This window comes from Tauraco erythrolophus, chromosome 25, assembly GCF_009769465.1.
Source record: "Tauraco erythrolophus isolate bTauEry1 chromosome 25, bTauEry1.pri, whole genome shotgun sequence".
NCBI lineage: Eukaryota > Metazoa > Chordata > Aves > Musophagiformes > Musophagidae > Tauraco > Tauraco erythrolophus.
This window is the reverse complement of record NC_141489.1, coordinates 210,033-232,318: the sequence shown is the minus strand read 5'-3', so window position 1 is coordinate 232,318 and position 22,286 is coordinate 210,033. Positions and strand designations below refer to the sequence as shown.

The following is a 22,286-nucleotide window of genomic DNA, read 5'->3' as shown; positions in this document are numbered from 1 at the left end:
CTCATCTTGACTTCATGCACAGCATCAATATTTATACATGAAAAATGACTGCGATTTCAGCAAAAACAAACTGCCCCCTCAGTCCGTTAATAAATCTGGTTTCACTGCCAAAATATTTTAATTTCCACTTCTTCAAAATTGCTCTGTCTTCATTGTCTCTATTTTTACTGCATTTTGTGACAGACAGCTTGTCTCTGACAAATGAAAGTCTGCCATTACGGTAAATGTTTCTGCAGTATGGCCAGCAAAATATTAGCAGTAGAGGAGCCCTTCCTTTTTCAATAATTCTGCTAATTAAAATCACTGCCTGTAGTTTATAGATGCGTTGTCTGTAATCAGGGAGGAATGGAAAGCTGGAATTGCTGCCCTCTTTGCAGAAGGCTTTGCAGCCAGGCCTGGGATGGTGCAGCCCCTACAAAAGCCTCGGTCTCCTGCCCTCGCCACCAGAACACGGTCACGTACACTGGTGGTACGGGATTCTTAAAACTCGAGCAGAGCTGGCTAAAATGCTGTGTGTTCCCATTTCTGCCAAATTCCCCAGGGGAACAAGTCCCATTCCTTTAGCAGTGCCAGCAGTGGAAGACTCCGGTGGGAAGGGGATCTTCCGTGCGGGGAACGACGGCAGCTGCAGGCTGCTGCCTCTCCCGCCGCTCGGGAGCCGTGCCCCGCCCGCGCTCCTCGGCAGCGGGGTGTCGGAGGGTGGGTGCTGGTGGGCGCCGGTCGGGTGCGGGCTCCGGCCGCCCCGGGACTCCAGACCGAGCCCTGTCACCGTGACGCGGCGGGAGGTGCGGGGCAGGGGCCGTGGGACAGCGAGCGGGGACGCCAGGGGCCGCGGCCGGGCAGTGGCAGCCCCGGCGGGGCCGTGCCCGCTCCCAGGAGAGGCCCCGCTCCGCACCCGCGCCGCGTCCGCGGGGGCGCGCCGAGCCGCGGCTGCCGCCGAGGGGACGCCCCGAGGGGGGAGGCGGGGGCGGCGGGGGGCGGCTCCCGGGGCCGCGGCCGTGGCGGCGCGGCCCTGCCCAGCGCCGGCTCCGCTCCGCGCCTGGTTGGTGCCGTCGGGGCCGGGGGCGCGGCCAGGCCGGGGCCGTCCCGGTAAAGCGGCGGCGCGGGCGGCGCGGCCCCGCACCATGGAGGGGCACCTGGCGCGCTGCAAGATCGTGGTGGTGGGGGACACGCAGTGCGGCAAAACGGCGCTGCTGCACGTCTTCGCCAAGGACTGCTACCCCGAGGTGCGGCGGCGGGCGGCGGGCGGGCGGGCGCGGCTCGGGCGGGCTCGGCTCGGCTCGGCTCGGCTCACCTCTGCTCTCCCCTCCGTCCCTCCAGAGCTACGTGCCCACCGTCTTCGAGAACTACACGGCCAGCTTCGAGATCGACAAGCAGCGCACCGAGCTCAACATGTGGGACACCTCAGGTGGGCCGGGGGCTGCGCGGGGGGGGGGAGGACGCGGCGGGGCCGGGATCGTCCCTCCGGCCGAGGGTCTCTCCCTCCCCGAGATGCCGGGCCGGGCTGGGGCTGGAGCAGCGGCCCCGCGCCCTGCCGCTGCGCTCCAGCAGCCTGCGAGCTTCCCGGCCGCGTCCCGGGCAGCCCCGCCGCCGCTCCGGGGTCGTCTCCCGGCATCGCGGCGCTGGGTTCCGGTCTGTGCCCCTGCAGCCTGCGCGGTGCAGCCGCCCCGGTACCGCTCTGCGCTGCCCTGAGGGGCTGCGTGCGCGTTAGAGCGGCTCCATCCCGCCGCGTGCCGGGATACAGCGGGGTGACGACAAATCCAGCTCTGGGGTGTGAGGAGAGGCCGGCAGGAACGGGGAAGAGGCAAGGCACAGCTGGAGAAGGGAGACCTCACCTTGGAGAGGAATGCGCTGTGGGAATGCGCTGTCCTTTCATCCCTCTCCGCGACAGAGCGTCTGTGCTTCTTTGGGTTTATTTTTGGTTTTGTTTTGCCTCTTTGCGTCCTCAGTTGTGATTCTGCAGGAAGCCGTAGGCACGGCTGTCCCAGCCCACCAAGACCCTTCTCAAACTTCATGCTGTCTTTCTGTGGAGGCGCAAGTTGCAAGTGAAGTGCTTGATGCAGAGCTGGTAAAGATATTGTATAAAGATATTGCATCCAGCGAAGGTCATGGGCACCTTTTAATTCACCTCTGACAACCTTTTTGGACAGCTGTGTGCACATGGTGCAGCTGAGTGCTGTACTCTGTTGGTGTGTGTACATCACAGGCTTGCGGGTGCTCTTTTCCTGTAATTTCGGGCGTTCTTGTCGCAAATGAAGTCCTCTCAGTGTCCAAGAGCAATAGTAATTTAAAACGTGACGTAGGACATTCTTTGCTCTTGTACGCTCAAATTCCGTGCTGTAATTTTACGTCCATCAAATTACAGCTGTAGGATCAGCACAGCTCTGCCCAGAGCAGTAGCTTTATTGAGTCTTGGACTAGCTGTAACGTGTAAAATGTATTTTTTGAGTCTGTTCTGGAGCTTCCTGACCCACAACACCTTTCTTTTGCTGCTTTGTATTCCCTGAGACAAAAAGGTGTCTTTTGCTTTGCCTGCACGATGTGTGCTGCAATGTGAGCTGCCAGGACGCTGCCTCTTAGGGCAGCTCTTGGTGCTGGAGCTGTGGGTGAAGCGTTGACTCTCAGCGTTGACTGGGAGCTGTGCCTGAGGCACAGGATGGTGGCTACGACGTGGAGGTCATTGCATGGTGGAGGGCACTGGGGTGACGTGTCTGCGTGAAGTCGCTCAGACGTGGTAACAGCAAAGCCATCCTGGTCGAACCGGGGGCCTTCCCTGCAGAGGGTTCTCTGGAGCTGCTCCGACGGGGTGAGTCCGGATTGGGGTGCACCAGGAGTGAGGGGTGGCTGACCCCGTGTGTCACCGGGGATGCGCTTGTGTGTACACCTGCAGCTTGATCACTCCTGTGGCTGTGGGGTTTCCAAACCATGGACTTCTGCAGCCTGAGAAAGGTATCTTTGTTAGGCACTGAGTGGCTTTGCTCAGAGTATCTGTATTCACATGAAAAACTTCACCTTTTGAGGGTGCAGAAGCAAATTCGATGCATCGTCTGCTTTTTAGGAATTCTCCAGAATGTTTGGCTTTGATCTTACAAATGTTAAATGAAAAGGACATGATAAAAAGTCTTTAAAGCTGCATGTATGTATCTGACACCTGCATCTGGTGCTGTCACGTATTCATTTTTAACCTTTTCAACAAAAGATACGAGTTTGTCTAATGTTGTTTCTATAGCCAAGAGGAAATGGACTTTAATTCTTTCTGCCTTCTGCTTATGAAAAATGTAAGACTTAAACAGCTTTGTTGTAGATAGAATTTGCTAGATGTTTTCCAGGTAAATTCCCTTCTGTTGCAGCTTTGATTTGAAATACACAAGAGCTAGTTCTTCAATAAACAGTCCTGCAAAGCAAAACACAACAATTTTCCCTAGCAGTCAAACTGGTATTTGTAGCTGTAGACTGTGAGCTGCTGTTTAACTTCTACTACCCTTTGGAGACACGTGTAGACAGGAGCTTTGGTAAAAGAAGTTTTACCCAATAGCAAATTGAACCAGCTGAGCTGAAGGGGTTGAGAGTGGTGAATTGCCTTCCTCATGCAGAATGATAGGCACTGAGGTGCACTTTCCCTTGGCTCCGTTCTACCTGCTGTCTCTTCTAAGCAGCTTTGCACGTGGGGGCTTATTGTTCATGATAGATTCCATCCCAGCAAGACCAAGAAGGGAGGTGCTGGGAAACTGCTCCCCTCCTCCTGTCAAAATCACCCTTTATATTTTAAACACTCACCATCTCTTAGATAAGTAATTGGAACTGAAGGTCTCCTCCAGAAATCAGAAGAGAGACCTCGACAGAGGAGCTGATGATTGACTTTTTTTTTTTTTGCCCCCCACATTCCACCCCTACCCCCCCACCCCGTTAGTTGGTTGTGAAAGTTGCGCAGGGTGAGCTGAGCATCATCCAGCAATGGGTGTTGGGGCAAGAGCAGTCTCCCTGGAACACCCCCTTTATTGCCCTGGAGCATGGCCACAGCCTGCCCGGCCGCTGGGAAGTCGTGTTGATAATCGCTGTATGAACCGGGATGTTGTCGGCTCCCTGGGGCTTGTAGTACCGGCTGATAGAAGCGCGTTGGAAAACGCAGCCTTTCGGGCTGAATTTGCCCCTCCTAAGTGGCAACTGGAAGCTATGGCATCAGCAGCTGGCAGGCAGTAAATCTGGTTGGAGAAATGTTTCCATAGGGTGGACAGAAGTGATGGAGAACTGAATGGCTCCCAAATTGTATTGGGACTTCTGATTTCCTTTAAATATCTTTTAACCCTTTGTCCGTTGATTAGTTTTTCTGAGGCTGGAGAGTTTCCAGCACTGAGAATCCTTCACAAGGATGAAATCTGTGCCACTCGGGGCAAATGCAAGGACTCTGCACTGCCTGAAGTGCCTTAGATCCAGGTACCTACTAGGGAGAAAAGTGAACCAAGGTTGAGCTCGAGCCCTTGTCCATCATCTGCAGGTGCTAGCTGCATTTCATGTTTGTGTTAGTCCCACCTCCGGGCACACTGTGAGAGTGAAATTGCTTCAGGTGCCTTTACAGCACAGCAGGGATGTCCCATCCCTCCTGTCCCCTTGAGAGCCTGTGCTACATGCCATTTTCTAAAGCCTCCATTAAAAAGCAGTTTGACATCTTCGTGTGTGAGGGAAGGGGTGCGGGGCCTGCCCACCATCCCGGGCGGCCAGGGCTCTGGGGAGCTGCCGTGCCCTGGCACCTTTGCTTGTGAGCCTTATGGATGCTTTGCTGCTCTTCACTCTTCCGTTCTGGCAAATTCCCTTTTCGCTGCCTGTTGGCCGAATGTGCTCAGCACAGAAACGACTCCTCTCTGCGGTGCCGGATCCTGTGTCAGGGGAAACTCCTGTCCGACAGGATGCCTGGTGGCTTACGAGTGCTGTTCCCAAAGGGCTGGGTGCCTCCCAGACCCGCAGGGCCGGTGCCCGAGACCCGTCAGGAAGAGCTTTTTTCCTCCTGGCCAGGTGGAGGAAGGGCGGGTGGTTTTGTGATCACTTGGGATGCTTCGCAAAGAGTGGGCGAGTTTCATTTCCGTGCTTCAGAGGGCGAAAGGGAGTGCCGTTAGTACCAGGCGTGCACCGGGCAGGTAGGTTTTCCTCAGCGATGCGCTGTCTCTGTTCCCCATGGGACCAGGGAGTGTCCATGGGTCTGCCTGCTTTGGGGGTCTCGTGCCTGGAGTGGAGCCACTGCTGTGCTCAGCAGGTCTCCGGCAGCGTGAGCGTTCCGTACCGGAGACCTCCTTCCCAGGCACTGGGAAGTCAGTGCGTTCCCGTGGTGACTCTGGCAGCGGTGACTTGGGCATTGCCAGCGGACCTGCTGCCCACGGCTTGGGACTGGCCCAAGGGCCCTGCTTGTCCTGCCCGCCACCCACACCGGCAGCCCCGCAGAGCTGGGCCCCGGCCCTGGGTACCAGCAGAGGGAGAGATGGGCTCAGGCAGCGCTGCTACCTGGTGCCCCGGCGAGGCCGGGGAGCTCCAGCACGAGTGGGGCAGGTCTGAGGCTTTGCCTGCGTCTGGGTGGGTTTTTTGGTTTGTTTCCAGTAGCAGTGGGCAGGAAGCTGCTCTGCGCCGGGGCTCAGTTCTTTGCTTTTGGTTCACATCGCTTATACCAGGAGGGCTCTGCCTGCCTGGTGCTGGTGGGCGCAAGGCGCGGGCAGGCAGAGCAGTGGTGTGCCCTGAGGCCATTTGTCTGCTCCGTGCATCTTTTGCTGACGCAGATCCCGGTGTGGAGCAGAGCTGCCTGTTTCTGGTAGGGGCACATGTGCCCGTGGCTCAGGGCGCGGCCCGGGCCTGGCATCGTGCCGTGCACGTGATCGTTGTTGTCTTGGAAAGCTGCTGGAGAGGACTTTTCTGTCCTTTGTGGACCAGCAGGATGCACTGCTGCTGAGAGCCGAAGCAGCCACCACGACCTGCGACATGGCAAAGATCAGTGCCCGCGGGGTCAGCGGTGCTGCTCTGCCCCGCTTTGCGATGCAGCTCACAGCGGGGGAGCTGCGCGGCTGCCAGCTCTTTGCCGGGGCCTCTGTCCCTTGAGCAGATGTGCTTTCAAGACAAGAATAACGCTGCGAGTTGCCAGTCCCCCTCCGCCTCCCTCTTTGCCCATTCTCAGCAAACAGTCTGCCTTGGTACGGCCGTGTGGGAACCTACAGACGGCGATAACAGACCCTTCTTTAGGGGAACCACCGCGGAATGTTGATGAGCTCAGATCGCTGAGAGGGGCCAAGTTTAGCGATGGCATCTCCATGGATGCTGAGGCTGTCTGTGCCTGGATTCCCAGCGCACAGCTCCAGGATTGCCACGGCTGCCTCTTCCAAAGTACAAGAGCAAGTTCTGTCTTGGGAAGAGTCCAATGCCACTTGCACTCTGAGGCAGAGGAAAAATGTGGGGTTGCCCTTTGCATACTGAAATAGCTCCTCCCATGCTCCTGTTGGGGCTGGGAGCCTGAAACCAGCATGCTCATGTTCTGCCTCAGCACAAATACATAGTTAAGCCTAAAAATAATGTGCAGCTGGGTCACATTCTCAAGGCAGGTCAGTAACCAGTTGGGCAGGAGTTTAAAGAGTTGCAGCAGAAACAGCAGCAGAAATGCATATGCTGGAGTGGGTGGAGGATGGGACCTGAGAAGACATGACGTGACATGACATGACATGACAGTCCCTGGGAGGATCATCTCCTTGGGCTGGGCATGGTGTGGGGGTGCTGTGGTGCTGTGTGGCTCCGGGAGGGAGATTGCTTCTCCCGCACCCCCCTGCAGCAAGGGCACCGTGCCCTGTGGCAGCATCTGTCCTTCGTCCCCTGCAAACCCAGAGACTCAGGCTCTGCGGGGCTGTGGGGTGTCCTGGGAGTCATGGGGGGTTCTGAGGAACGGTGCCATTAGTGACAACCAGCTGACCCTGCCGGTGCCGCGACCGCATGGCACAGAAGGGCTTTCTGTGAGGTGGGTTTTTTCCCAGTTCCGATGCAGATCCCTCTCCCGCAGCACGGAGGTGATCCGTGCTCTCCTGTGGACATGGACGGCCCCGCTCCGCTCTCACCATTGCTTCTGCCAGCCTGGCTGCTCTGTGGCCCCCGTGGCACCTCCCAATGCCACTTCAAGGCTGTTGTAACACATTCAGGGCAAGTGGAAGCTCACATAAACTGACCTGCAGAGATGGAGCAGGGCAGTCACACCCACCCTCTGCCCTTCCCATAGACCTCACCCAGCGCGGTGCCAAGGATGCCCCTCGCTCCACCAAACAGTGCCAGTCTGTGTTGGGATGGCTGACGGGGGACGGCAGGAGGCTTCGTGGGAGGGAGGGCTCTGAAGGAGCTGGTCAGCATGTGCCCCTGGCCCCACGCCCGTGGTGAGGACACGGATGCAGCTTTTCTTCTGCCCCAGATTCTGAAGATAAAATCTCCACTCGATTAAACTGCACAAGTGCACAGGCCCAGCCTTCCCTGTGGGGAGGAACCTTGTCTGGCAGCACAGGGCACCTTGGTGCGGGCAGGCAGGGCAGCAGCACGTGTTCATCAGCCTGGCATTTCGCGTGCGGACAGCCAGGTCTTGGCTGCAGAGTGGAACTCGGCACGGTAGTGGCTGTTAGACTCTGTTTTGCCAGGTTTGTTTTGCTCTTACTGCCGCTCACTTTAATCTCTGATGTCACTAATTACTGCTTCTTTCGTAATTGTGACCCCGCGTCTGAGCTTGGGACCACAGTACTGCCGGAGCCCGTCGTTACCAGTGTCTCCGAGTCTGTCACCAAGTGCTTTAATTCCTGTCTCTGCCACTTGTCACTCTTCTGGGTTGGACTCTAATGAGCACTGTATTAGTGTCAGAAACATGTGTTTTGTATCGGTGGGATGTGCATTATCCTCCCCTTCCAGCCAATAACCAGCCAGGCAGAGTCAGGGATCCTTAACCTGTCTCCGAGTTCTGGCTGCGCAGGGACCTGCAGGGTGCTCAGGAATATTGCTGCAGTTTATCAGTCTTCAAACGATAAAATCCTCTGATTTTCTTTCAGCAGAGAGGGTCTCATTTCACACTGGGAGGATGAAGTCAGTCTCTGAACTTGTGATGGTTCAGAGCATTGTCTCCCTGATGTGCAGCTGTTGCCCAGGAGGCTGCAGTGGCTGATTTCCTGGTCTCCGGTTCATAAAGCCCATCAGCACCAACGATACAGGGAGTGGGGAGGGCGTTTGTGCTCTGGTTTGCCGTTTGCCGCTGAGGCTGAATTCCTCGTCACCCTCTGCTGTAAACTCTGCCGTTGTTTCTCGGGGCTGATTTCCCCTTTTCTAGCAGTGGGAAATACTTTAGGGTGATTCCGTGCCCTCTCGTTGCATCTGTAGAGGAAACGACAGCTCCAGAGCATCCCAGGTGTCTCAAAACCAGCGGAGATGTTTGCGGGCTCACCGTGAGGACCGGCCTTGCTCCCTGTGCCGCGCTGCTGGGGGCTGTGGCCGCTCCTTGCCTTTCCTTCACAGCCGGGTTGTCGATCCGGCTTTTTTACGCTCCCCCAGTGATAGGAGCAGACAACGGCCGCGTTGCGTGGGAAAACGTGCAGTGATGGAACGCGAGTGCCCCGCGAGGTGTGATTTGGGCCCGTGGTGGCAGAGGGGACAGTCTCCTGCTGTTGATGCTGGCTGAGAGGTGGTACGGGCCGTGCCAGGGGAGCGGATGCTGAGACGGCGGCACCTCAGTTGTGCTGTGATGGCTTCATCCTCCGGACAGAGGCTCGGCTGAACTGGCGGTGGGATCAGTCAGGCAAAGCAGACACCTCTGCAGCCTCTAAGGCTGCTGCTGCTCTGGCACCACTGCGTGGAGAGGTGACCCAAAGCTCTTCGGGCTTTTCAGTGCAGCACTCCAGAAAGCTGGGATCGATTTCTGCTTCATTCTGTGAAGGATGTTCTTGGCCGTCCCTGCAGAAAGCAGCGTGCACCGCAGCATTACTGGCGCCACGGGGAGAGTTCACAGCGAGCCCTGCGAGATAAGTGCGATGCTGAAAAATTTAGCCTTGGCAGTGCTCCTCTCTGTTTCCAGCCGGGGCTGGCCGGGCTTGCGGCAGACCCTTGCAGAGCAGATCCTGGCTCCATGTGCATATTTGCTTCCCTGGTTTGTAATGTGCTATCGTTGGATGGAGGGTGCCCATGTGAGGAGGCTCATTATCTCTCAGAACAGCTAATAAGGAGCAAATGAAGATTAGCACTGTGTTGGTATAGATGAAACAGCACATTTCAGTCCTCTGCCTGAGAGCGGCACCTCTGAATGACAGTGTCGGGCGTTTCCAGGGACTGCCAGCTGATGGGAAAGAGGAGCTGCTCATGGCTGTGTCCGCCCCTACATTTCAGACAACAACCGCATGGATTTTATTTTTAAGCTGGTTTCTGGCTTGCTCCAGTTTTCTCTCTTTAATCACGAACAGATCCATTTAGGTCCTGTTTCTTGAAAACCTGGGTGCCAAGTGGGAAAATGACTCATGCAGTAAAGGAAGGCTCGAGCTGTGGACACACGAGCCTTGGGTGCATGTGTGTTCAGGAGTGCCGGGCTGTGGATCTCTGGAATGTCTCACTGGGACATCTGAAAGGAGACGAGTGCGCTGAATCAATAAACCTGAAGACCTGGAGTCGAAGGAATTGTGGCTTTTGTATTTTGTTGTTTTTTGGTTTTTGGTTTTTGGTTTTTTAATTGGCATACTCAATGAAAAAGTCATAGATGCAAAAACTAGAAAAATAATCTCCCAGACAGAATTTTCTGATTCGGTAGAGACATCTCCAAAGAAAGCTGGAGATTACCTGAGTTTGGAGCACAGCAGCTCTCCTGGCCAGCACTGACCATTGGTCTCATCAGTCTCCTGGGGTTGGGCAGAGGCTCCTGCAGCCGAGGCTGTGGGCACTGGCTGTTCCCTGCTGGTGGGGCCGCTGGTGAGTTGAACTGCCAGTGAAGGTGCCACAGGCTGCTCCTGCGCTTTGGAGCGGTGAGTTAATGAATGCGAAGGCAATTTTGATCTCATTAAGAAATGAGGTTCTTAACGTAGTGCATCCCTTCCCTCAGCTCGTCCCACCAGCACAGGGGTCTTTCCTCCCCTGGTCCCAGGTGGTGAGAGCACCATTCCTGGCACTGGCGTGGGGACAGCGGTGGTTCTGTGGGGTGACCGAGGGGCGGTGTTCCGCTGCACCCCTGCAGCTCTCCCAGGCTCTCCGCCGAGGAGCTGGCGGGCTGCTGAGGCCAGCAGCAGGTTGCTATGATACAGTTTGCAGTGGCAATGTCTGTGCTGAACAGAGCCAAAAGCACCTCTACAAAAGGAGCATTCCTGGGCTGGGAGGGGGCAGATTTATCTGCAGTGCTTATGTAAAGCTGAGGAGCTGCAGGGAGAGGATGTGCGTGGGAACGTGTCCCTCCAGTGTGTGCTGGGGGCCCCTGTCTGGAAGCAGATACCTTTTTGTGCATGGGGGAGAGGGCACGGCACAGACAAAGGACCCAGGAAATTTGAGCATGCGGGTCAGGGTCGGATCTCACATCCCGTCCAGTAAACCCAGGCACAAGAGTGGACACTCAGTCCGAAGGGAGTTCAGCACTAGAGTGTGGTGCTGCCTTCGAAACAGCCTCTTCCTCAGCAGGGACGGGGTCACCCTGCTGCGCCGGGGAGCGCGGCGGGCAGCGGTTCACTGGTGCCAGTCTGCCAGTCGTGAACTGAAGCTGCTTGAGCCTGAAGCGAGGTCAGAACCTTCCATGCCTGCCTCCCTGTGCCTCCTTGTGCGCCAGCCTGCATCCCCTGTCCCCGGAGCTGGACAAGGCACCGCGGGGACCGATTCTTCTCGATGCGGGGAAGGTGACTTTCCCTCTAGGAAGAGGACTGGGCTCTGCAGGGATCAGGGTGTTTCTTCTGTACTGGCTCCCAACTGCGTCTCTTCCCAGTGACTTTGCAGGGACAGAGTCCTGGGTTGAGGCTTCTCTCGCGGAGGGGCGCCGGGGTGTGGGTGTTCTGCCACGGGCCGGCAGCAACACGGCTGTAAGAGCTGGAGATACCGCAGGCCAGTTTCGCTGTGCATCCAAAGGCAGTGAACACCAGGGTGCCCCGGGAGAGCGGTGGGGGCTGCGTGGGCACGGCTGGGGCTGTGCCGCTTGGAGCGTGCGCTGGGCTCTGTGCTGCGGAGGTCCGAGCGGCGGCTGCGTTGGTATCCTGCCATGAGCTGGTGTCAAGGGCAGGGTGGGTGGTCGGGCGCAGGAGATGAGCAGGGTTTGGGAAGACAGCATGGCTCAGCCCTCCACCTGCCCCGTGGGCTCCCGGCAGAGCAGGGGTGGTCACAGCCAGGTCTCCTCTCCTGACCGAGCCTTGCAGAGGGGTCTGGGGCACTGGCAAAGCACCGAGTGTGCAGAGCTGTGCCCCTCTGTGCTGAACATTGCTTGTGAGCCCCCGTGCAGACAAGAGCCAGAGTCGGAGCCTGCGGAGAATCCGCCTCTTCTCCTCTCACGCTTATCCCAGGCAGGTTCCCATCCTCCCGGAAACGTAAGCCACCATCATCCATAATTCACCAGGTGCTGAACTTCATCAAGGAGCCACCCGACAGCCGGGCTGGGTGCTCCACCCTCCTCCAGGGTGGGAAAGTGCTGGGTCGGGGCATCCTGAGGGGCCCGGGCAGGAAGCACGTCCGGTTTCCGCGGCCTCGGGGTGGGCGATCCTCCTTTTAGAGGAGGCAAATTCAACAAGGACTCTGGTGTCTCTGCTTCCCCTTTTCAAAAAATAAACATCTGCTTCTCATCCCTCCAGGAAGTTTAAACCATTGTGAAGCCAAATATAAAACCGAAACAGTGTTTGTAAGTAGCAATGAGCTGATTGCTCCGTTACTGTGTACTGAGGCATCTACAGTCGCACACAGAAAGTGCTTCAAAATAAACCCATTATGGGACAATGCATTTAATGCCTGAAATTTGCACTGGGGGGGGGTGTGTGCATGCACGCGCGTGCGTGCGGCAGGAGCTGTGCAGGATTTGGGCTGGGCTCTCTGCCCGCTCGCTGAGAAATCCTGCAGAATGCAGAATCATCCCCTCTCATTCATAGCTTGTTCACCAAATCCTGTCACATCTTTTATGTACCAAAAAGAATCTGCCTGGCTTCTTCCAGCACAAATCCAGAGCAAAAGGCAATTCCTTTTTTACCTGTCTTAAACTCTCACAATTTGTGTGAGCAAGCTCTCCTGTTTAAAGATAGGAAGAGAGGATAAAAAATAGCAGCAGCATTCCCTGTCTTGTCTCAGCCACACCTTTCCACCGTTGGTGGTACAGCAACTGCATGACAAGTGGTGGGATCCACACGCAGGCGGTGGAGAGGCACGTGCTGCTGTGCAGTGCCACAGCCCTCCCAAGCTCCCTCTCCTGCAGCGAGCCGCGTACCCTGGTGGCACCGGTCCACACCTCGTACTTGCCAGATGCTTACTGGGGAGGGAGAGGGATGCGAAACTCGCATTTATTTCCAGTCTGCAAAGGGGTAAGTGTAAGAGCACAAGGACAAAACCTCTGACTTCCACACATAAACAAAGGGACCAAATCCTTTGCAAACCAAACTCTGCTGACCCTAATGGTGTCTGGTCACTGGTCAGAAGCTTGGGTCAACATCCTTTACCTCCAAACCTCCAGTTTGCATTGTGGGGCAATGTCTGCAGTTCTTACTGGAACCAGAGGTCTCTTTGCCTGGCAGAGAGGGTGGGGGCCTGAGCCTGCCCGTTCAGGTAACAGGCAGTTGGTGGGATGAGACATTCTGCTCACCACTCTCCTCCCGCCCCTCTCCGCAGGCTCAGCATATTACGATAACGTCCGTCCCTTGGCCTACCCGGACTCGGATGCTGTGCTCATCTGCTTTGACATCAGCCGCCCCGAGACCTTGGACAGTGTGCTCAAGAAGGTGAGTGCTCCACATGCCTTCCGGCTGGCGAGACGCGTCCTCTGCAGCCACACGCAGAGCCGCCCTGGGGTCCCTGCGCCGTGAGGCTGTCAGCAAGGCCAAAAGCTCTGGCTCTGTGGCCAAGCCTTGGCTGGAGTTTGTGTGCTCAGATGAGGACAGTCGGCTGCTGCTGATCCCTATGTGGTCTGTGCAGAAAGGAAGATATTTCCATTTGAAAGGAGCCCAGTGGATGGCATAGCTCATGGTAGCTCACAGCATGTGTATGGGGTCTCTGTGTACGCACACATACAAACCTGGGGACAGGGAGAAGTGTAGGGCATTTGTTCTGTTTTTCATGAAGACCTTGGAAAGTGCTGTGCATCTCTTGTTAGCATAACCACCAGTGAGTGTGCTATGGATTGCTTGCCGCAGTTGGGAAGTGGCCCCTGGTGCCTGTTTCCGTGCAAGCAGAGAGCTCAGGCTCTTTGGCTGTCCCCTCAGTTCAGCATCTGCACAGTAAGAAGAACGGCGATCAGTTCCCTATAACCTGACAACAGGAATAATGAGCTATGGCACTGAATTTCCAGCCCAATGAGTGAATGAGATGAGATGGCACAATGCCACGGGGCTCGATCGCGCGTGGGGCCCCGAACACCGTCTGTCCGGGCAGAGCGGACTGGCCACGCTCTGTGTTCACAGCTGAGTTTTCTGCCGGCAGGTTAGTGCCTTTCAGCAGAGCAGATGTTTCCGGCTGATGGGTCTGGCAGGTCCTGGGGAGCCCCACGGGGCTGGGAATCTGCTGCGGAGCACTGCAGGCTGCTCTCCCGGCAGGTCCCTGCCTGCCACGCTCTGGGAGGTGGGTGGCACCCAGGGAGGAGTCCCCATGCCAGGCTTTCCTCCAAGATGGCATGGAGTCCAGCAGCTTGGGATGCTGCTCGGGGAGAGGGTAAATGGCCTCCTGGCCATTCGCATCCCTTGGTCCCGGCCGTTCTCTGCTCCCTTCTGTGAAGTGCAGGGAGCTGTGGTTCCAGTGAGCTCTCGCCACTGTGCAGGAAAGTTGCAGAGCTCAGTGGCGGCTGCATCCTGTCGCAGGGGCGAGTCCGGGCTGGCATCTCATTTGTGAAGCTCTCTGGGACGCCGAGGCATGAAAAGCTCTACGGAATAGCGACTCCTGTTGTGATCCCCCAGTGAGCCCCGGGCTGCTGCGGCGGGACCAGCCACTGTCTGAACCAGTCGCAGTGCGCTGACTGCCCTCTTGGCCTCTCCACGTTTTGCCAAATGTTGTGCTGAAGCAAGTGCCTCTTACTCAGCTGCTGGGAGGGCTGAGAAGTGGGTCTGTGTCTCAGAAGCGTCCTGGTGAAGAAACAAAGACCCTTCAGATAATTCGGTCAATGGCTCAGTGTTTGTTTCCGAAGCGGGTCCCGGGCACGAAGCGTGCTGGGTGGAGGAAGGCGTGTTTCCCGTGGACGGGAAGAATTCACTGCTCAGCTTGCGAGTCAGCAGAATAGTAATGCAAGCAAATCACTTACACCTTAATGAGATGCAAACCCATCAATAATTAGCTGAGGCTGGGATTTGTTTATGTCTGTCTGCGCACTCTTCATGTGAGTCTGCACTGCTCAGTGCAAGGTCTTCCTTGTGCAGCCTCACAGATGTTGGGTGCTGTGAGGCAATGTCTTAATATGGCGACTTAAAATAAACCCTGAATCACACGGGATTTCTTAAGTGCCTCTGAGTAGATGCCTTGTTTCCTTTGGTGAGGGCTCGCAGCCTGTGGAGGTGAGGAAAATTCATAATGATGTAGAAATGGGTTTTAGCTTTTGATATCAGAGGAATAAGGAAAATAACACTCCGTATGCAAACCTGCATGGGCTGCAGCGGGGCCAGCGCTGGCCTCAGTGCTGGTGCCGGACACCGCGGGCCCGGGGCAAGAGACCTAAATAGACCTAAATGCCGCGTTGCAGTGGCTGCCAGTAGCAGTCCTGGTGCCCGGACTGGTCCAGTCCCAGGTCCTGTGCAGAGATGAGCCAGGCCAGGGCTGAGATCCTGAGATTGCCTTTGCTGTTCCAACCCTGACCCTTTTGCAGGCTGCCTGCTGCCAAGATTAACTTGACGTGGAGGTGCCACTGAGGCTCTTCACGTGTCTCATGACCAGCAGCCCCTGAGCACCTTCTCCCTCTTGTCTCCTCTGCAGTGGCAAGGGGAAACTCAGGAGTTCTGCCCCAATGCGAAGATTGTGCTGGTCGGCTGCAAGCTGGACATGCGGACAGACTTAAACACGCTCCGGGAGCTTTCCAAGCAGCGCCTTATCCCTGTGACACACGAGCAGGTGAGTTTCAGCAGCCATCCCCACAGGGCTCAGGGACTTTTCTGCAGTACCTACTAGCACAAGGATATCAGAGCAACCGTGGCCAAGTCTTGGTCTGAAGCTGGTTTGATCTCGGCTCGTGGGTTCTGAGCTGCTCGTACTTACAGCACTTTTCACAGCTCTAGCAGACCTTGACTTATTCCTGGTGCTCCACTGAGCAGCCTCCTGGTTACTAGCTGAAAAGTTGTTCCTCAAAGGTGGTGGAGATGCCTGATTTGAAAGTTGGGCTGGCTAAAGGGGAGTGTTGTGCTTCTGCGTCTCCTAGTTCAGCACAGCTCTTTCTGGTCTGGGTGACTCTCCTGCTCAGGGTCTGTGTTAGAGCCGCATTGCCGGGGGGCGAGCTGCAGCTGGTGGGTCCGGGGGGGCTGCTGCCAGACTGCTGTGGCCACCGGTGCACCCAGCAGTGTCTCCAGGCTGGCCCAGAGGCAGCTGTGCTCCGGCTGCCCTGGGCCTGGCTCCGTGTTGTGCAGAGCGGGTCCCAGCTGGCTGCCCTGTGCCTGGCTCTGTGTGAAAGGATGCTCTTTGCCGGGCACCAGTGTCCTAACCTTCTTCCTGTTTCCTCCCGCTCTCTCTGGACCACAGGGCAGTGCGCTGGCGCGGCAGATCGGGGCAGTGGCTTATGCAGAGTGCTCCTCCAAGGTCTCGGAGAACAGCGTACGGGATGTGTTCCACGTGACCACGCTCGCCTCAGTCAACAGGGTGCACAAGAACTTGAAGCGCAGCAGCTCCAAGCGGGGACTGAAGCGGGCGTCACAGATGCCCGGCAGGACGGACTTACTGACCGACACAGAGATCAGGAAAGACCGAGCCAAGAGCTGCTCCATCATGTGAAAAACAGGCTGTAAATATTTGTGTGTGTTGTCCATTTTGTACAGTGTCTGGCTGAGACAAGGGCATGGTGCTGGCTGCGGGAGCCAGCCTGCCTTCCCAAAGCCTTTCTCCCAGCCCCTGGGGCCACGCAGAGGTCCCAGCTGCAAACCGGGTGCACAAGTCATCCCCACCGTGGAGACTTCTGGGTCGGCTGCTGCTGCGTGCGTTGCTTGGGGTGAAGGAACCACTTGGCAGAGGAGTATTCAGGTGCTGGAAGGTCTGTGACTGGGTGAAACAAAGTAAAAGGGAGTGATGCTGTGTGCGTGCCACCTTCCTGTACCCATGGCCCAGCCTCTGCACCCGCGTGCAGCTGTGCAGCACACACGGCGTGGGGCGGTGGGCTGCGTGGGACCAGGGCTGCAGGGCGGGAGGGGGGTGGAATTGCTAGCAGCAGAGCGTGATCAGGAGAAGGTATTATTTCAATCTTCCTTTAGAAGAGAAATGATGTTTGAGGTGGTGCTGCCTTCAGCTAGGCTGGCCAGCAAGTCGTCGTGAAAGGTGCAGGTCTGGGCCAGAGCTGGGAGGGAACCTTAACCTGTGGAGACACCACCGTAGTCCACCTCCTGCGAAGAAAACAGATAGGTGGCGCTTTGCACCGTGTTTAGGTACTTGACCTCCATTTGAAACGCAGCAGAGTGGCTCTGGCTCCAAGGGAGAGGTCTATTGCAGTAGATGCATCCTGAGAATTGTGGTTCCCTTCAGCAAGCGTTTGCCACTCGGGAGCTTGTCCCAGCTGCTGACAGCCTGGTCACCTGGTTACTCATCAGGCTGCTCCCTGCCACGGGCAGCTGCGCTTCCGAGGAGCACAGCTTCCGAAAAAGCAGAGTGCAATAACTATCCGTATCCTGCTCTGCACCCATTTCCAGCTGCAGATTGTGTTGTGTGATGCTGTGTTTGTCTGGTACAGGTGACCACGAAGATGGTACGCGTCTCTGCGCCCTGTCTCCACTGTGGCCGGGGGAGGGAAGGTGCTCCCTCCCCCCTTGCCCTCCTGCAGCCTCCTCCCAATGCCTCCCATTGCTTCTGCTGCTGCCCTCTCTAAATGCCTTTGACGACAGTGTTAGCCTTGACTTAACGTCACACAGACACTTTAAGGAAAAAAGAATCTGCGTCATTACCGGATCCAGCTGTGTCAGTGGGCTACAGAAAACAAATAAACATCATTGGAAAATGTGTAGTGCTTGACTCTCTTCCTTTTTAATAGCCAAACCAGGCACCCTCTCAAAACGTCTTACTGCCTAACTTCTCCTTGTGTCCTAAGGTATCGCTTTAGCTCTGGAAATACAATCACACATATACTTGAGTGAAAAATGCAAAGGACTTAGCTGCATGTGTTCATTTTGGAGCTGAAACATGTGCCTTGAATAACCTCTCACTCCATCCTGAATCCTTGAACACTGTGGAGCATTTGCAGGTTGCCTATGCCCGATCCACCAGTCAGAGCTGACATGAGCTGCCCCGTCCTCGCTATGTGAATAGCTGCACGTGAAGGTAGCTTTTGACTTAATAATGTTTTGTGTCTACTGGATCCTTGGGAGGGGTGAAGTAGTGATGTTAAATCCCATGGGGGTAAGCCCTTATATTCTGTTTCCACCAGCAGGCTCCTTTCTTACAGGCGTGTGAGCATTTCTGCTCTAACTAGCTGGGAACCTGTGGTATGAAAATAATGATATTGAAATGAAAGAAATTTGTGCCCAGCTGCCAAAAAAAGGGCTAAAATAAGAAAACATGTAGCAGCCAAAAAATGTGCATTCTGCCAAAGTGAGCAGGACCAGGACCAGATGCAGATCTTGCCAGAGTGGAGCTAGACATGGGAATGCACAGCCCACTAGAAGCTAATGAAAACCCAAATGTAGATGCTGCCACAGCTGAACCGAACCCAAAACATACATCTGCCACACTCATAGACAACCCAGACATCAACTGTTTGGAGCCTTCTCTGAAGGCTTGTGACTTCAGAGTGGGATGGAATTCTGGGCAAATGAGTGTCCCTGTCCTCTTCTGTCCCCCTCCTAAGAGGACTGTAAGAGCTTCTCTTTGCAGTCACCGTTCAACATGCAGCTTAATATTCTGGCACTCACTTCTCCACCAGCTTGCTTGACTATAAAGAGTATTTGGACTCCCACAGTGCTTCATTTAACCAGACTTTTCAAAGGACTCCCTCTCCCTCGCTCTCCTTCTCTACAAAGAAACAAACAAGATAAAACAGGAAGTAAAATCAAAAGAAGCAGAGAAAAGGAAAAAAAAATTCTGAAGGAGGAAAGGAAAGCCACAGCCACAGAACAGACCAAATAAAACCATTGTTGGGTCCCTACTCCTCCAAACCAAGCCAGTGGCCTGCCTGGGAGCAGTCTGGGAGATTTCTTTTTTATATATATAAGGGAACAGATGGATCCTTTAACTGGTGTTTAGAGCTGTTGGAACACGGGTAAGTCGAAGGCGCTTTACAAAGCAAAGGAGGGGAGTTTCGGCAGGTACTGAGAAATGAAGAGGTAGTTGCACAGAGAAAATCTGATTCCAGGTCACACGCACGTGTATGGCAGAGCCAGGACAAGAAACTGTCCTGTCAGCCCTCCCCAGCCCAGCACCCAGGGGTTTCTTACTCCAGCGCACCGCTGAGTCCCCTGAGCGCCTGCCCCAACTCCAGCAGGTACCAGCATCAGCCAGGAGAGCCAGGCTGAGACACAGGAATTCCAGCCTGATCAGTGGTGCTGCTCGTCCGGGAGACCTGAGCTCCACCGGGATCTGCAGGGGTTCTCCGGAGCGCAGAGCCAGTGCTGGGGAGGCACCGCTCCTCCTGCCGTGCTCCTCCTGCCACAGGTCTGCAGAGCCAGAGGCCCCGAGGCTGCAGCTGCCCCATGGGCAGACCTGGCACTGGGCCACTGCGCCCTCGAGTTCCCAGAGCTTCATCACCGAAGCAGTTTTACCAGTGCAGAGCGTGCCGCTTCGCTTGTCTCACGGTGTAAGACTGGCAGGTACAGAAATAGTTAATTCTTGAAAGCGATGGGAAGCCTGATGCGAGAAAGCAGGACAGAGCTGCCGTGGTCCCCCCTGCACAGACAGCAGAGCCCCCCCCCAGCTGATAACAGACTTCCAGTCTGAGAGGGGCACTGGGCCGCGCTGAGCTCTCGCACGCCAGAGCGGCGTTTGTGCGCGCCGGGCTGGGACACAGCAGCACCATTGTCTGCAGCCCCGGCCGGGCTGCCGGGGCGGAACAGCGTGCAGAAATGAGCATTCTTGCCCAGCGCCTCACGTCACCCAGGGAAGGGTGACACACTGCCGAGCAGCTTCCCAGCGCCCGCCCTGCCCCAGCAGGGAACGAGGTCTTTTGTCTCTGCGTTTGTGCAGGCGGTCTTGGATTTGTACCCCTGGTACAACACAGGAGCTCTTCTACATGCCAGAAGCGGGATGATCAGGACAAGCTGCTGGTGCATCGGTGACAGGGGATCACAAAGCAGCAGAGCTGCTCCCCAGGCACTTGACCCAAAACACATGCTGCAGCACACAATACAAATGAGGAACCTCTAGCTCGTATTTTTGCTTCATTAGTCTGCTACTCTTGACACCCCGACTCTTATCAGACATCAGAAGGGCTTCTATAGCCTGCTCAAGCTTGTTTGTCCTTTATCTAAACCGTGTTCTGCTTATTTAGCCTCTGCTGGGGACACAGAGATCCCAAAACAGTTGATAAAGCATCCCATCACCTACATAGGCTTCCCATTGGACTCAGAAGCTGGCAAGGTCACAAGAAAAGCACATCTGCGTGTTTCCACAAGATTTCTACTTCCTAGACAGATTGAAAACAGAGAACATAGGAAAAAAGAGTCTAAAAGAGTATTTTTTGAGGAACTCCCAAAGACAGCAGCCTATCTCTCCACTGAAAAGCAGGATAGTTCCAGATCCCACATGGTTGGTGCACAGGCCAAAATGGTATATTTTCTTTCAGGGAATCCACCTGAATTTTGCCATTAATTTCAGTCAGGCCTAAGAATGATCCCATGTGTCTGGAGTGTGATATCTTCCACCGCAGCCAGTCTTGCAGCCAAGAAATGGCACAGGTTTGTCCAAGCTAAGCTGCCACCGTTCAAATGAAACTCTGCTTTAAAAGCCAAATATCACTGTGTAAATAGACCAATATCTGTCATTATCTGACAAGAATATGTAAAATACAGCTCTAAAAATCTTTTAGGACTGTAACATACTGGAAATATTTTTCTCATGTGAGATTTCACTGTTTCTATAGACTTTGGAAAAAGTGATATTGTAAAGACACTGATTCAAAGATTGGGGCACATTAAAAGAAGCTGCCTCTCCCATCTTCAACAAGGTTACCTTTTTTAACAGTTCTGGACGTTTGCTGAAAGAAATTATAAACATAACAGGTCCTTTGACATTGAGGTTAAGTGCAGTTAATGAATAATCACATTCCATGGTCATAATGGGTTTTATCTGCATGGCCCCAGTTGCTTGATGATTTTTTGTACAGCAACATTTTCAGCCTCATGTCCAGAATGTGAATTTAAATGTCAGAGCAGCTCTTGAGCTGCCACGCATCCTCAGATTCACTCCCTGTCTGCGCACCCAGTGCAACGGCCAATTAATTGTACAGGATTTAAGTCTGGCCACAAAAGCCATGCAAATGATTTCTCCAGTGGGAAAGGCAGAGGGAAAAAAGCAATTCTTAGTGTTTAGCCTGGATAGGAGTGAAGTGACATTCAGGTTTGCTTCGATACACTTCTGTTCGGAAGCTCTCTGAGACCTCTTCTAACTGTGAAGTTCATCACCAAGAAACTCACAGCAAGCCCGCCGTGAGCTTCGATGGGACCCCAACCTTTCCCCAGGGGTGAGTTTACCGTCTCTGTAATGAGCTCGAGAGATCTTTACGTCTGATGGAAAATGTGGATTTAGTCAAATTAAACCAGCATAAGGCAAAGGTTCCTCGAGCCGTCTATAAACCATGCCCCGGTGGTCTTGCTCTCTGGGGCTCTGAGGTCCTCCTTGGGCTGGACTGCAGCCTGACTCTGCCACCCAGCCCACCACGAGACAGCCTTTGTGTGCAAACTGCAGGCAGCTGCTGCAGCCCCGCGCGGCGGGATGCTGCGGGGAGACGAGGCAGGGATCTGACCCCTCCTGCACGCGGCACGGGGTCATCTGCTCTGCAACAGTGCTTCCAGTAACCTCAACGAGAGACAATTAATGAGTATATGGGAGAATCGCAAGTAATAAAACTCTATTATGATTCCAGATTGGGTTTTAAGCGTTAATTAATAGGCACCTTCCAAGGCAGGATAATGTTACAGTGACAGTTTCCTGTCAGCAATCTCATCTTTACTAATCTGGTATTTAGTGTAATAGCATTGACCATAATGAACTTAAATTATTGAAAAGAAATATAAAGTCTTTATTAATCATAATTGGAATCTTCCTGGTGTATTATTTTAATAAAGTTCCATGACCTGTAAGATTAACAATCAGAGGACCCAAGGGAAAAGAAAGTAGAATGGATGATCAAATAGAAAGAAAGCATCTGAAGAGTTAATTTCTTTTTTCCATTTACTTTCATGAGCTGCAGTCAGGGCATAAAGTCTTCCTACAGTTGACCACTAAGTCAGGGTCCTATTGCATTAGAAGGAGGGGCTACAGTAGGATTGCTGAGATGCAGCACACTAACAGTTTTTGAACAGAAAATGTCTTTTTGCTTTCTGACAGTGAGGTGAAACTCACCTCAAAGACTCTTCAAGTGGACCTCTGACATGGAAATCTGCCATGTCCCACTGCTTGTGAAATGAAGGTTCCGGGTGGTCAACCAGAGCTTTTGAACCAGGCACAGTCCTCTGCAGTGGCTCACTCCAGGTTATCAGCTGTAATTCTAAGGTGAGCGTGCGAAGAAGGATGCCATGGAACGTGAAGGGTCGCATGGCACTTCCTCGTAGTCCTGCATAGCTCTGCCGGAATAAGCTTTCGTATCATATGGACAATGTATCGCCATTCAAAAATGCCACCTGTAGTATTCCAAAACATCTGCTCCTTCTTTTAGGATGGTCCTAAAGGCTCGTGAGGATGTATGAAACACCTCTTTAGCCAGTGGACCATCAATAATGTTCCGTGTGGATCGATGAGTTTTTTCCATTAGTGTCACTCAGCCTGTG

At 54.6% G+C, this 22,286-nt stretch overlaps 1 protein-coding gene across 1 annotated transcript; it reads left to right on the top strand.

Moving 5' to 3' along the window:
- Positions 1 to 1,016: 1,016 nt before the first annotated feature.
- RND2 (Rho family GTPase 2) lies at positions 1,017 to 16,098 on the top strand. Its single transcript, XM_086626491.1, has 5 exons — positions 1,017 to 1,226; positions 1,321 to 1,408; positions 12,811 to 12,920; positions 15,094 to 15,228; positions 15,850 to 16,098. Exons 1-5 carry the CDS (start codon positions 1,125 to 1,127, stop codon positions 16,096 to 16,098), a joined length of 684 nt encoding a protein of 227 aa, XP_086482617.1. The 5' UTR covers positions 1,017 to 1,124.
- The last annotated feature ends 6,188 nt before the right edge of the window (positions 16,099 to 22,286 follow it).

Coding starts and splice junctions, on each gene's coding strand:
- RND2 (XM_086626491.1), top strand. CDS start 1,125: ATGGAGGGGCACCTGGCGCGCTGCAAGATCGTGGTGGTGGGGGACACG. Junction 1,409..12,810: donor CAACATGTGGGACACCTCAG/GTGGGCCGGGGG, acceptor CCCTCTCCGCAG/GCTCAGCATATTACGATAAC. Junction 12,921..15,093: donor TGGACAGTGTGCTCAAGAAG/GTGAGTGCTCCA, acceptor TCTCCTCTGCAG/TGGCAAGGGGAAACTCAGGA.